Source organism: Condylura cristata, unplaced genomic scaffold (assembly GCF_000260355.1).
Source record: "Condylura cristata isolate star-nosed mole 26May11 unplaced genomic scaffold, ConCri1.0 scaffold00002, whole genome shotgun sequence".
Classification (NCBI taxonomy): domain Eukaryota; kingdom Metazoa; phylum Chordata; class Mammalia; order Eulipotyphla; family Talpidae; genus Condylura; species Condylura cristata.
This window is the reverse complement of record NW_004567103.1, coordinates 75,497,818-75,513,892: the sequence shown is the minus strand read 5'-3', so window position 1 is coordinate 75,513,892 and position 16,075 is coordinate 75,497,818. Positions and strand designations below refer to the sequence as shown.

General features: G+C 36.8%; 1 protein-coding gene across 1 annotated transcript in view; it reads right to left on the bottom strand.

Moving 5' to 3' along the window:
- NCKAP5 (NCK-associated protein 5) overlaps nt 1–16,075 on the bottom strand; it is a 731,767-nt gene that overhangs the window by 134,715 nt on the left and 580,977 nt on the right. The window contains exon 7 of the mRNA XM_004674888.2: nt 2,690–2,758. Coding sequence (XP_004674945.1) covers nt 2,690–2,758 — 69 coding nt within the window. The remainder of the gene's footprint in view (nt 1–2,689; nt 2,759–16,075) is intronic.

The following is a 16,075-nucleotide window of genomic DNA, read 5'->3' as shown; positions in this document are numbered from 1 at the left end:
GAGAGAGAGAGAGAGAGAGAGAGAATATGAGGGAGGGGGTTAGGTGATGTGCGTTTCATTCCTTCTGAATAAATGGACTCTTTTAATAAAACACATAGGGAATTTCAGATTCCCAAGTGATTCCCCCAAAACCTCAATATTTGTTCATTTCCCCAAAATAACAATCAATGCAAAAGGGATGGATAAACATTTTAAATTTATTTTTTATCCACCTAGGTATGTTTTATGAAAACCACTAACAGGGAAATAACTTACATGAGCCTTTACCTTGCTAATTTGTCTAATTAGTATAAAAAGCCTTGAAAGGAATTTCCAGTTGGCATTATTACTACATTCAGCTATCCCTTTGAGAGTATTCTTTTACAATGCATGGAAATGGATTGTCTACCCTTCTGCAATTAGCTAGAAAACAACTGGCATGTGTAATCAGGGGCCAATATTCATGAGTACTAAACATTCATACAGCTCAGAGGTGGTTCTTTGTTGCAAATCACCTCTTTGGCAACAGTTAATTTTTGCAATTAAGAACAGAAAGATGCTCCCTCTAAAAATTCTGCTTTCAATGGAACCTTTGTATGAAATGAACATATAGGTAAAAACTCTTTTGCCTGATATATTCTGATGAAAACTCCAGAATATAGGTAGGGGAAACATGTGGAAAAGATATTATATTGGTTTTTTTTTTGTAAGCTTTTTGATTGATTAGGAGGGATGAGTTATGAGAGAATTGTGACAAATATGAAGTATCTGTGGTGTGATTCACATAATTTTGACTTCTGAATACAGATTAAGTCCCATTGGAAATTTCTGTACAGGAGGTTAAAATGAAACTTTGCTGATCAATACATATGACCCAAGGGCAATATCTGTCCCTCTAAATATCCTTGAATCTATTTGGTTTTTCTTGCAGTACACTTTGATTGGACCAGGAGCCTGGGGACCAGAGGTGAGAAATGCTGAACTGGCTTCACTATACCCTGAGTCACCCTCCCCTCTTCTGTGTCAAAGTTAGTTATTCTTTTAACTTTGCGAATTATAGGATAATTCTGAGTCTTTTGAAGTCTTGACAGGGCAAATAACTGTAAACACAAGTTTGTTTAAGTAACTAATATGTATGCTTAAAATATTAATTGAAATATGAATTAATTAAACTATTTTCTTTGGATTTTTGGAAGGTTCTTCAACCATATGTAATTCACTAATATGGTCTATGTAATGAGAATAATAGTCCTCAAAGTGTGGAGTACATGATCTGTAGGGTTAGTTGAAACACAGACTGATAATCACCACCCCCCAATCTGACTCTATAAATCTTAAGTGGTATCTGATAATATTTCTAACAAGTTCCCAGATGGCTAACTGCTGCTGGTTCAGGGATCACATTTTGAGAAAACTGGCATAGTAAATAGCATGCACAACTGGAATTCAGAAGAGGAAGATAATTCTAATTTGAAGGAAGGAGGAAAATATATGGTAATGCTGAGGATATCATAAGTGGGATTTGGAACCTGTACTCTCAGTAGTATAATCCATCATCTCTAGGACCATAGAGGGGAAGGCAGGAAAGATCAAAAGGAGTTTATTGGAAAAAGTCTTCCCAATTGTTAGAGAGGAGAAAAAGTCTGAGAAGATACTGGTAAGGTAACACAACCAGATTAAATAAAGTTTTTCTTATTTTCCCAAAACATTAATTGAAACAACTCTCAAACTGAATGCATTAAATGACTATGTACAAGTTTGAGGGCACTGGTTAGATAACTGACCATTATATTAGTGACGCTGATCACTAAGAATGCCCTGATGAGAGTTCATTTGTGAGTAATGGTCAGCTCTGGCAGGCTGACATAGTAAGAATTCCTGACAGGATATGAGAGGAATGGCTGAAAGGAGAGTTAGGGTCCTGGACACATTTCAATCTTCTTCTCACCACTCAGGAATTCCAACACACCCACCATCTTTGCCTTCATCTCTTCGTTATAATCAAATGATATTTCTCAAGTTTACTCAAGTTGTATTCTGCTCAAATTTTCTTCCTCACTTCTCTTTTTCTTAGTGACTTGTTCTCAATCTACTGATTTTTCCCTCTGGCTGCCCACCGTGAACATCGTTCCCACCCACTCTATCAAGAATCTGTTTTCTTTAGAAATGACATCCAATTGGAGCTGTTGCATGTCCAGATGGATGTTTTGTCATTCAAAAGATGATCACAAAATCTATATAAAATAATTTATCATATAGTGAAGCATATGCCAGCTGTGCTCAAGAATATTAAGCAAAAACCAAAAGGATTACCGATGCCTAGGTGGGTTTCCCCCGCATCTGAAAGTAAAACACTTCTATATGTTATGATTTTCTAGGTTATTCTTTGGGAATGGAAATGCTAGCCTTTTTTTTTCCCCCACATATACTAACTGTAATAACATTTTGAGACCTACAAAATGACCTATCAGATCATACCAAATGCAAATGTTCTACTTTTGGATATGGACAAAATCTGTATCAGGATGGGAGTGGGAGGAACAGAGGTAATGGGATGAATGACCTCCCCTCTCAATGTTCACATGTTTACCACTTTCATTTGGAAAAGAAAATGTTAATGTGGAGACCAGTAGTGAGCATACATTATGATCTGACTAAGGAAATTCTAAATAGTCCAGATCCTTACTAAAAACCTCTCTATTTCCCTTACCTCATCAAGACATCTCTCATACTGCTCCCTTTGATTTTCATTTTCCAAAGCCAATGCTGAATTCTCTGCCTGCAGTGAGATACAAAAATAATACAAAATAATCAATGAACTGTTATATGACAAATTAGTCAATACAGTTACTAAAATATATCTCCTCGGGATCCAAAATGATCTTTTAGAAGAATCTATGACAAGTTTGTTCTAAGTACTATCATAAATATCTCAAGGATGGCTTCTGTCTTACCAGCTTATTCACAAAAAAATGCATTAAGCACTTAAAGGAATGTAAAACTTTATATTCTAAACAGGTAGAAAATCAAATCATGGATTGATGTGAGACTTTTGTAAAAATATTACAATGTTTATTTCATTCTATGAACATGAAAATATAAGAAATTCCTTAATCCACTTTATTAAAACTTGTCACAATTTCACAACCCAATATATGTTCAGGCCATAGAAAATCTCAGATAAACTCACCAAAGCATAAATACAAATGTAAACTAAATATTGTTTTCCTCGTTAATCAATGATTTGAAAATAAGAATAGAATGAGAAATTTAAGAATTGTACTACTGTTAAAAATTCCTAGCCTTTTACCCTCTCTTTTAAAAATTACTGCTTTGCCAGGAGAATAAGGGACCAGGTGAAAGAAAAAAAAATTGAAATAAAGAAAAAAAACAAAAAAACAACAAACAACTATATACCAGAGACATTTCATGGGGGTGGAGAGGGTAATGAGATAAAAAAATGGGATGGTAAACATACATGGGACTTTCGTGATGGCACACCGGTGAACTGACTGTGGGAAGCCCGCAAGGATTACCACTGAGATGGAAAAATGCACAAAATGAAGAATGATGTTTAAAAAAAAATTACTGCTTTCCCAATCCTCAGAGTCATGTGGGTACCTGAATGTTTGTCAATAGGTTACTATAGAAAACTAGGTTTCATAGGGTTACCAGGTTACTAGTGAAACACTAGGGGAAAACTAATATGTACAAGAACATTAGGCTTTAAAAGTAGCATGAAATGCATCAAGAAAATAGGTCTCTACACTTGGTGTCTTATGAAGCATGAAGCCTGGACTACACATGGTAATCCTTGCCAAGGCTGAGGCAAGGGACCACTTGCTATTCCCCCACCCCAAGCAGACATGACTCTACCATGGTTCTGCCTTTACTACATACCTATTTGATATTCAGATATGGGGAAAAGCTATATTTTCAAAAGCATGGCATGATGTTTTGTTGCTACAAACATCAACATTTCCCTTTATTATTTATTTTTATTTGTAAATAATTTCAAATTTACAGATGACTTGCAAGAATAAAATGGAGAACCCATATGTTTTGTCTTTAAATTCACCAACAGTTAATATTTACAACATATCATTCCTTTTTCTTTCAATTATCTTTTCCCACAAATAAGTTGCAACATTTATCGGAATACTTTGGTGTATATTGCCTGACAACAAAGATAGTTTGAAACAAGTATAGAGGTGTCAAATTTAGGAAGTACAAACTGGTATGTATCCATCCTTACTTCAATTTCAACGATTATCATAACAATATCATTGTAGATATTTTTTCCAGTCCAGAATCCTTTCCAGGAAAAAATGCATTACATGTATTTGTAATCCTTTATGTGGAATAGTTCTTTTATCTTACATATTGTTGATTTACTTTTAAAGCACTAAAGGCAATTAGTTTGTGTCTGTTCCCTAATTTAGGGTTGTTTCCAGTTTCCCTGTGCACACTTGGCAGATTTGCAAAGAAATGCTGGTGGGCCCTTCTCAGTATACCATATCAGAATTGGATGATGCCTGGGGGTTTCCTTATCAGACATGTTAGCTTTGATCATTTAGTTAAAGTAGAATCCAAATCTCTACTGTAAAGTTATTATCTTTCATCTCACAATTAAGAAGGAAATTGTAAGAAGATACTTTGAAACATACCATGAAAATATCTTATTTCTCATCAAATTTTCTTCTACTTATTTGAACAACCATTGACAAGTTATGATTACTTTGAAAATGACTTTTTTTTAAAGATTTATTTATTTATTTATACAGAACTGGGATACAAGCCAGACATGCGGAGGGTGAGAGATTCACCAGAGACAGAGTAGGGGGCAGAACAGGGAGATCAATGAAGTACACTGCTGAGGGGAGCAGCGGGCAGGTCAGGAGAGGTCTGCCATGCCATGTGGTCACCTCCGGGGCAGGCGGGGATCGAACTCATGCAGAAGTGGCTTTAGCTTCTCAGTGCTGTGCTTTAACCCACTGTGCCACCAGGGAGGGCCAAAAAATTGGCAATTTTTTTAACTCCATTATTTACCCTCTGTAACCAGTTTGAATTCTGTCATGAAGAAGTGATTTTCTTATTTATTTATCTATTATTATGTACACATGGAATCTAGTGTTATTAAGAGTATAATTCATTAATCTATTTATTTTGATGCCCATTACTGCAGCTTTGAGAAGGCAAGCCCCATTAAGCTGTGCCCTTTTTGATATATTTAAAAAGTTCCTTCTCTTTTGGCACAGGAAAATAGTCCAAGCTCAATTTGATTTTTCTTTGCTCCATTACTAAAATGAGCTTTTCTCCAAGGATTCCTGTTTCTGCTTCGTTGGGAATTGAAATATGGAGACTTAGAATTATCTTTTGACCCTCCTTCCTTCCTGTGTGAGCGTGCGCGCGCACACAGACACGCACGGATACCTCATGCACAGACTTCTTCCTGGCCTGCCCCTTTTCATATTTATAACTCCCTTTCTCATGGCACATGGAGAACATGCAACATAAACATCATTATATTTATCACTCCTTCAATCCAACAATGTAACAAAACATAAAATAATAATATGAAAAGTATAAAATCAGAATGCTGTGTTTGAATGTTACTTCCTTCCTCCTCCACCTACTTTAGCCTGGTATACTATTCATATGAATTTCAGTTTAGTTCATTTGGTTCTGACAGTACTCACATCTAATTTCTCTCCTTGTTCATTCCACCTTACTCTTTGAATGTATAAAGCATTAACATGATTCCAAAAGTCAAATCAAATCTAAAATTTATCGCAGGTATTATCCCTTTTCCTACTTTTCTATTTCATCCTCATCCACCAGTGTCAGGTTCTTTATTAATAATATTGACAGTATTACTAAAGTATTATGAAGCATAAGATATGTTGGTTTTGCATGTACATCATAATTTGACATCGTGTATAGTGCAATGATCACAACAGGCTTATTTCCTATCTACTCTAGTAATTTATTTTACAGTGTTCACTTACCTGTTTCTGTCTTACTTTATTTGTTACTGTCTAGTTGAAATCCTGTCCCTTGACTCCCTATTCTACCTGCAATAGTCAACATTGCACCTTTTGCTCCTTTTCTACCAATGCTCCAGTTGTGCTCCTTCTACTTTAGCGAACACATCATGTTCACTGATTGTCCCTTAGCTTCTTTAATGGATGACAACCAGAGAATGTTGGTCTTATTTTCTCTTTTACTTTATAGCACCTTTAAATATTTCCTCTTCCTTTCTCCCTCTTCAGAAAAACTTCATCAAAGGGCAACCACTCCTTTTCTTTTTGTATCTTTCTCTTTGGAAATACTGCCTTTCTGAGCCACCACCTCTGGAACCACACACTCTGGATCCCAGCTGTCCAGGTGGGAACCACCTGTATCCACCAGTGTTGTTCTGGCAACACTGTATCAAATCTGCTCCTCTGGAAATGCTTTCCTGCCACCTGTTGCTATTACCCTCCCCAACCCCCAACCCCCAATAAGGAACAGGCAGGCTTGCAGTCAGAGTTTTGTGGGTATTTAGTATTGTTCTTTTACTAAAAGTAACCTGAAATTCCTAATGCATTTTCTACCAATGTAGAAGGCATGGGCTATATGCGATTTTACATGTTCTACTGATTTTAATGTTTTTATTGGCATTTGCCTACTTTCAGAGTAGGACAGCTTGTTATCTGAATCAACTATGAAACTCAGGTGACATGATTTTGAGGCTGGAACACCAATGTTAAAGAAACTTTCCAAGTAAAAGCTGTTTGAGCTGCTGTTGTCATTGTCAGATCTTCTCAGCAAGTCAAAGCTGAAGTCCTAAGAGTCAAATCCTGTTTTTTCTTCAAGCTTCAGTTCAGGTTCTTGGATTCCACCTTGTTTCTCCTTGTCCGAATCCCTGTTTGAACAAACTACTGACACTCTTATGCCTCAGGTGCAATCCTGCTGTATCTTTCCAGTACACATTATGGACAGACACCTACACAGTGCATTCCTTTAATCCTCATGTTGATCAGCTATTTGAACTTTTAAATATTGGTTATTTCTAGATTATTTATTCTCTTCATTCTCCACCAAAACTAAACTAGAAACTTCCTGACTTATTGCTCTTTCCTTCAGAGATTGCTTTGGTTTGTTTCACTGAACCTCTTCTGGTAGCTGCAGCTGATATAACCTCTCAGTTCCTAGCCCAGCCTGGATAGGAAGGCACACTCTGGGCTCCAGTTCAAATGTTTTGCAGTTTACATGGCAAAACTGGGTTGTGTAACCTTTAGCAAGTTCTTTAACCATTCTGGGTTTATTTTTGTTAGTTAACAAAAAAAGGGAACAAATTAGCCAATCTATAATACAGTTTTACTTCACATATTTGGAAACCATGAATCACGGGAAAACCATGGAGTTCTGATAAAGTCACTGCTTTTGGGAGGAGAAATTTAGCTTTTGTAGGGGTCTGCTGGTTTTAGTAAGTTAAGGCGAAAGTACAAAAGGGTGGGAAGAGATGAAGGAGAGAATGGCAGTGCCGATTTATGTTGTTTTTTACTTTAGTGTCTTGGGAAAAACGTGTGAGGAAATAAAGCTGAAAATGGGAATTTATATGTCTGTATCTTGCGCCTACTCACAATATCACGTTGCAATAACACTACAATTGATCCACTCAGATAATTACCATCATTACGCCGTTTTATTACTTGCTTCACGTTTACGGCCTCGCAATCTATTTCAGGCAAGTAAATTAAATACCTAATGGGTGCCAGTGAAGACACAGTAGTCACATTTATAGTTAATGTGTTCAGTTACAGAGACCAATTTAATTGATGTAACCCTACATATCCCAGGGGAAATGGAGATATCAATAATTATGTCTGTGAAGTCAAAATTATCTGAACTTATGGTTTTCTTTAATCTACCAGTATTTATAAGAAATTCAGGATTAACCTGCTTCTAACACAAGAAAAAAGGAGAATAACAGAAAAAAATCTTAATTAAGTATGCTTTAAAGCAACAGTATTTGTATGAGGGGATGGGAAAAAACAAGTTAGTGAGAAAAAAAGAAATATAGATGTAGCTACTGAGAATTACAGAAATGACAACACAGGTTTTTCCCACTTTAAATAAGTGTGTTATTAAGTCAGTATACTCAGAGGATGTAACCTGAGCATTGACATAAATGTAACAGTACATCTTTATACTTAGCTCTGTCTTCGACAACAGTCAAAAACTTTTGTTAGGCTGAGTCCCTGATTAAAGGATTTCTTCCTAAGTGTAGTTTTCTCATGACTCCAAATTATGGGGATCTAAACATGTTTCTGATTTCATCTCTAAAGTCCTCCAGTATTTTTTTTTTTATAAAACTAAAAAGTTTTTGTAAGGTAAATTCATATTGCTTTGGCTTAGTGTGGAAATATCTGAATCAATACCCATTGAAAAGGAACTATGCCTCCTTGACCTTCTGCTCTGTAAGTAAGTATTCTGGTTAGGTCTTACAAATGATTGAATAGACTGATGTTCATAACTGCTGTTTTGAGTTAATTGTCTAAGGGTTAATTATGCTTACCATTTTTGTATATGCTAAGTTTGCTTAATAAGTCTTCTATGGTTGAATGTGGTGCCATCCTACCCCCACCCCCTCCTCACTTGTTGAAATCCTAATGCTTTCACGTGATTGTATTAAGGCGTGGGGTCTTCAGGAGATGTGCAGGTCATGAGGGTAGAGTCTTGTGAAAGAGACCCCAGAGAGTTTGCACTTCACTTCCACCATGTGAGAATAGAAAGTACCAAATGAAAAGCAGGAAGAGGGTGCTCATTAGAATTCACTTATGCTGGTGCCTTGATCTTGGACTCTTTGGTCTCCAGAATGGAGAGAAGTAAATTTGGCATTCATACAGTGTTCAGTCTGTAGATTTTATCACAGCTGAATGAAGGCACCAAGACAATATTCTTTTCTACAAACCAAAGGTAGAACAGTTTTACACACAAACTTCTCTTTGCATAAAATAACCTTTCTACTGTAAATTGAAGCTATAATTCTTGTGCCCTGATCCCACTTATTTTTCCAAATGTATATATTTGCTGCTTGATAACACATACCTTCCCTCCAGTCAGAGCCAGTGGGTTTCTCTTGAAGGCTACAGCCTCTGAAAGACCAGATTGCACCTTTGCTTGTGCTACTCTAGCCTCGACTATCTTCATGTGGCCACTGGCCTTCCTACATTCTACTCATATATATCTACTCATATATATGTATGTGTGTGTGTATGTGTGTGTGTGTGTATAGATATGTATATATCTATGTATAGATATGGCTTAGATCTGAACTAAATATCTTAAATGGGAGCATAAATTTAAATTTTGAAAAGTAATTTCAAAAGCATAAAAGATTCCAAAAGAATTACAAAGACTACCCTGACTCTTTCATTCAGATTCCTGAACAGTTATCTTTTATCACATTTCCTTTATCATTTGCTTTCCACCTATCTATATGTGGCAGGAAAGACATTCCTTGAAGTAATGATTTTGACCATTAAAGAAGCCTATTCAACAGGCATTCAAAATAACAACAAAAGTTCCACTGGAATTAGTGAAAATATTAATAATATAATAGCTTTAAATAACATATCAAAGAAATGAAAGAAATGCTGACTGATTTGTATAAACTGTCAGAACAAATTACCCAACCATGCTAGAATCCGGGTTGTAGATACTTTTAAAATCTTATGGAAGTAAGTAATGTCAAATTCAGCCAATAGCCACCTTATAAAAAAACTTGAGTTCAAGAGTGATGAAAAAGAACAAACCGGCCCTCCCTGGTGGCGCAGCGGGTTAAAGCACAGCACTGAGAATCTAAAGCTGCTTCCGCATGAGTTCAATTCCCGCCTGCCCCGGAGGTGACCACATGGTGTGGCAGACCTCTCCTGACCCGCCGCCCGCTGCTCCCCTCAGCAGTGTACTTCCTCCATCTGCCTGTTCTGTTCCCCACTCTATCTCTGGTGAAGCCTCTCGCCGCCCCTGAGCTTCTGGCCTGTACCCCAGTTCTGTATGCACAAATAAATAAATCTTTAAAAAAAAAAAAAAGAACAAACCAATAATGTTGGGTCTGAATGAAGTCATTTGGAATTGAGCAGAAGCAGAATCAGGTAGAGGAAAGATGAAGGTGGGGAGATGAAGATATCCTCAAAGGTCACAAAGAAAGAGATGAAAGAGTCCAATTCACAATAGTTAAAAAGACTACTTTCCTTGCTGCAATAGCAGGTGTTCTTCAGAATGACAACTTAATAGCTTGTTGAAACTCATCAATTCAGCAAAGGTAAACAGGTCAGAATAAGATCAGGGAACAATGTATTTTCTTATGATCAAAATTTGATCCCATTGTAATTCTTTATAATTGTCACCCTTAATCAGAATCCTGTGACACTTGAGTCAATTCACTTGACTATTGTGCTCCCTCACAACTTCAGTATGTAGGCCAAGGAACTTCAGATTCAGTCTTTCCAGTAAAATATAGAGATCCCCCCAAATATCCCTAACTGCATTGTCTTCTGTTCTGTTTTTAAAACTGTCTAAAAACATTTTGAGGCAGAAGTATCCTGGGAGTGGTTAAGGGAACCATTCAAGTATTCACATTTCAAAATAGTACAGTGGCAAAGACTTGAGTACAAAGGATACCAACACTCCTTCCATCTTTAGTCATCAATTAATTAAAAAGTATGGAGTTTTTGTCATTCATTTGATCATTTGTAATCACTGACATGGCCAAGTGGGGATGGTTGGCAAAAGGGATTTTCCCACTGACTGTGTAAGAACTACAGTCCCCATACCTGGACAATGTCTAGGATTTCTGTGCATCTGGGAAGCAGATGTTGTGGTCCCAGAAAATTTCAGCAAATAGTTATAAGCACTGCCAACACACCAGAGGAATAGGAATGGGCACATGTAGGCCCTTGCAGACATGGGCATCAACATGCCCTTGCTCTTGCACTTAACAAAGCTTGGAGATGTCCACTAACTTCAGACTCAGCAAAGAACACTGAGAACCTGAAGTTGTTAGCATAGTACTATAGTCAAGTGAATTAATTCAAGTGTGACCCCCTTTGCATCAGTGAGAACATGCCATGCAGAACCTATCTACATGTTCATTTTTGAAGAGTTGAATAGAAAACACTTCACAATGAAATCTCTTCGTACTTCCAGAATTTAAAACCTTGAATGGGGCTTTAGATTCATGGTTTGCAGATTTGAGTAGGCATCTGGATTACTTGATGTGTTTACTGGATCATATACTGTCAGCCACTATTTGTGTGTGTGTGTTTAGATTCTCTGTTTTTAGAGCCAGATTTTGATACTACTGGTTAGGACCAACATTTTGAAAAACAGAATCCCAGATAGCAGCCAACTTCAAAATGAAGATAGTTGTCACTTTGCATCCTGGCTACTAACTTTTTGACCACTTCAGATTTTCTTACCTCTTGTATGGAATTTGGAGGAGGAGGTGTGTATGATCACTTAATCATGTCCACAAGAAAACTTTCCAAAATCTCTCAAGATGGGACAGGTGCTTATTTCCACCCCCCACCCATTTCCACCCATTTCCATCTTCATATTTCTAGTAGATACTTGTAATAATGATTTTCAACTCAGATAGATAAAGACAACACCATGTAAATTTTTACTTTGCTTTCTCTGAGCCTGTTAAGCCTGCTTCCTACCCCTACATAAATTGTGTTTTGTGCCTGTAGAACAAGGAAATGTATGTGATTTTGACAAATTTGATAATCTATCTGGAAAATAATGGAAAGTAATGCTTTCATAATACAAATAGAAAAGGAACTTTGATAATTTCTCTGCCTATGAGTTGACAGAGAAAAGAAATTCATGTTTGGAGTTTTCAAGCAGTAAGATTGGTAAAAAAAAAAATACATCATTGTAGGAATAAAATATGAGATTCTAATGGGAGGCCACATTGTACTCTCAATGTCCTTTTATTTTTATCTTTTATAATGAAAGTGGTCTTTGATGTTAAGTAAGCATTTCTCTGAGAGTGGACACTGCCTCTTGCCTACCATCATTCAGAGGCTTCCTTGTAATCTTTAACCTGCCTCCTCAGTGCTAAAAGGAAGTGATAATAATCATCCCTGTTTTTGATTTGAGTGAAATGGGGGGGAGGAGAGTATAAAACACCACAAACAGATCCTGGCACATTTTAAGATTTGGTGAATACTAGTTTCCTTTGACTTTTGTAAAAAAAATTCTCATCTGAAACCTGCACATGTCAGACTTTAGCGGGGGGTGAAGAGTGGTGGAAGGGTGGAGAGTTTCAGTCATGGGACTGCCACCTGGGCCCTCAGAACTGGTACTCTAAACAACTTCAGTTACAGATTACCTTCAGACATGGGTTCCTTCCATCTGCAGTCTCCCTTTTCTCTCCTTTCCCTTCAATTTTCTCTCATCTTTCACTTCCAGGTAACTACTAATCAACTATTCTCTCCCTACAGAAAAGATTGCTGACAGGGAGATACTCACAACTGCATCCACATTAAGATTCAAAGCTGATAAATAAAGCACTAAGAGGATTTACATTTTAACAGAGGATTAGGAGTAAATCTTTAATTGTAGTGTTTTAGGAGGAAGAATGCCAGAAGGTTTGCCAGTGGTGGCTTGGGATAGGGCACTGCATTTTACTGGAAATTGTTCCTAAGTGATCACACATTAGTCTTTATTATTAGTCAAAAGACCTTGATTGTGATAATGTCTTCAGGTAAAGGAAAAGAAAAATATGCTACTTATACTTCTATCCAAGATTCTGTCATGCCTGTGCAAACATAGTAAGAGGTAGTCACCTATCTGACCTGTGAATGCCACTAAATCATTGTCCCCCATATGCTCTCAGACACTTTTTCCACCCCTTGGTTGACAGCACCCACCACAGTGTAGGGCAGGTGGGTCACATACCTCCTGTTCACTCTGCTCTTTGAAGGCAGACACTACTATTTTTCCAGACACTAAACTGTGCCTGGAATATAGAAGTGACCCAGACTATAATTTTGACATTTCCATATGTCATTCTGGGTTGTAAACTACATTTAGGGTTACATAAAGTAATATTAATTGCTATAAGAAGATGAATGCTTCTGTTTTATGGCTTTTAAGATTCTGTTTATTTCTTCTACTCAAATTGACTTTGCCAGCCCTTTCCACTTACAGAGGTTTCAGTCCTAGGTCTCAAATCTTGGCAATTCACCACAGTTGCTATCCCATCCTGCTCACCCCCAATGCTATGAACCAAAACTGGAAAGTCAAGTTATGCTTTTGAGGCTGACACAAGGTGGATAACAGCAGTGTCACTCACAGGTTGAGTAGGGAGATCCCTGATTCATGGACTTGAAGGAAAGAGCTTACAGGCACTCATGTCCCTACAGCTGGGATCATCTCCTTACCTCAGCAAGACAGCAAACTCCTCCCCAGCAGCAGGCTGCAATCATTTAACAAGCAGCTCTTTGGGAGACAAGAGTCCTTTAGTCTTAGCCAGTTTCAGTGGTTAAACACTCCCACCCTGACTGACTTAGAGTTGGCAGACACAGCTTGCAGAAGAGATGCTCAAAAGTGTACCTCATGAGGTATTCCCTCCCATGGCAGAGAGCTTGGTTAATGGTGAAATGTAAAAAAATAAAAAATAAATAAAAATTGGGAAGTGAAGAATTTTGAACACGTTACCTTTGCCTTTAATTAAATGTAAATTTAAATCACTTAATAATTATTGCCATGTTTGGGCCCACAAGATTCTTGAAAATGCAATAACTGGTTTTGGAAAGATGGTCTGAGCTGGTTGTAGCATATCAATGTTCCTGTGGAACACAGAGCTTGAGAAAGTCTCAGAAAAAGCATAAATGTGTATTTAGATCTACAATACCAAGGACCTATTTATTGTGTTTGGTTTAGTATGCTATCCATTAGTGACCATGAGGCCTCGTACTGTTGCAAGCTCTGCTCTCTTCCTCAGCTCTGCTTCACAAATTTGTTTTGAAACTGAAGGACAAAGTACCATGAACCTGTTAGTATGTCCCTCCTCCCAGGTTGCTTCCTTTGTCTCATACTAATCTGACCACCCTTCCCTTATGCTTCTATCCCCTGTGGTCTGTCCTCCACCAGTTAGAAGAAGAGAAATGATCTATTTGCCCTGTTTGGAAGTAAGACATATGCTAATTCAAGAAGGTGAAGATTGCGTGTCTGAAAAATGTGTGTTTCTGAAGATCAGTACCAACATTTCACTCTTCAAAACATAAAAAGTACTGTCAAATTATCTTATTAAAAATAAAAATTACATATTTGAGCTCAAGAAAATAAGCATTTTTAATTATGACAGAGCAAAAAATTCAGGTACCCTATTGAAAAAGAAAACCCTTTAAACATATCTTACTTCCTCGATGGGTTTTCAAAGATACTGAATTTTTAACTTTCCAGTCATAGGGAACTAGAATGAATTTTATGATTTGAAAGTCACTGAGAAATTTCACAGCATTGAGAATTGTGGACAATTGTAAAGGTTTCCAACTGCTTTGTTACACATAAGTGTTTGTTGCATTAACAATTAGTTATTTTAGAAGCTGAAATATAAAAATCTTATTCACTGACCTGATGACATAATGTTACTTAACATATCACCTAATTTCTTCATTTAATTGAAAACTAGTCTGTATTGGGTAATATGTAAAATACATGTATATGTATATATATATATATATTCTGAAAAAATAAAATACAAGAAAAGATGATGTGAGAAATGTCTGAGAGATCAGGGTGTCTGCCCTACTCTATCAAGAAACATGCAAATCAGGTTGAAGAATTAACTGGCAATTCCTTTCATCAGGAACACAAAACTCTGATCTTTGAACTATACAGGAAATGTACAAACACTTGTATTCACGGAATAAATTTACCCAAAGAGGAAGTCACTTAAACTGTGTTCAAATTAAAACTACAAACATAGATTACGGATTGGCACAATTGGAAGAATCTTATGTAGCTATGCATAAACATACTAAAGTGTTGGTGAGTATATGAGACAACAAGAATGCTCACCTATGGTGTAAGTTATTGCATCCATTTTGGAAAGTTTTGGCTTAATCTACTGAAGGATATGATACCAATACTTATGGTCCCAGAAGTGCCATTTCTAGGTACATCTACTATGGACACCTTTGACCATATGTACAAGACTGGCTATATGTGTGTTCATAGAAAATTTGTTTTTATCAGTTACCAAGTGGAAATAAACCAAGTGAAAGTGAACATGGCTGTGGACAGTATGGTAATAAAGAAATATAATGGTATATTATATAGGAGTTGAAAAAAAAAAAACAATGAACAGAGTGATCTATATACTATGGTTGAATCTTCCAATAGCAGCACTGAATAAAAGTACAGGATATATATTTAAACATACACACACAAACATAATATCCCAACATGATATTAAATATATTTCATACTAAAAAATAGAGATGTTGACAAGAAGAACCATGCTCAAATATGTATTTTAAGCATTACACTCTGGCATCAGGGACAAAGGGAAAGTAAAGGGGAAGAGTTATGGGAGATTTTTTTTTTAAACTATTGCTTTGCTATGTAATGATTTTTCTCCCTTCCTACAGAGAAGACAAATCACAGTGAATGGATAACTGCTGTCCAACAAAGTGTGCCAGAGGTCACAGCAACCCCTCCTTTTTCTTCCCACTTTTCATGAAATCCTTTTGTTTAGTAATGCTGAAGTCACACTCAAACTCTCCCTATTATATATTAAATGTAAAAATCATGAAGGTAGTATTAAGCTTTAAGAAGACTGTGATTAAATTTAACATAATAAGCCTTTCACTTTAAGACAACTGCTGTTCCAGTTGATAGGACAATGAAAGTGTAGCATCAGTGGAAGCTGCCTTCAGCCTGCTCCCCACTTTCATCAGTTTCCAACACAAATGGGTAACAGAAACTCAGGCCTTTTCCAATACTTGGAGCTTTCTGCTTTCTTGCAAAGGTGGAGCATGTTGGGTCCCAGCCGGGATGAGCCTCTCCAACCACCCCTGGAGCTTAAGCACAA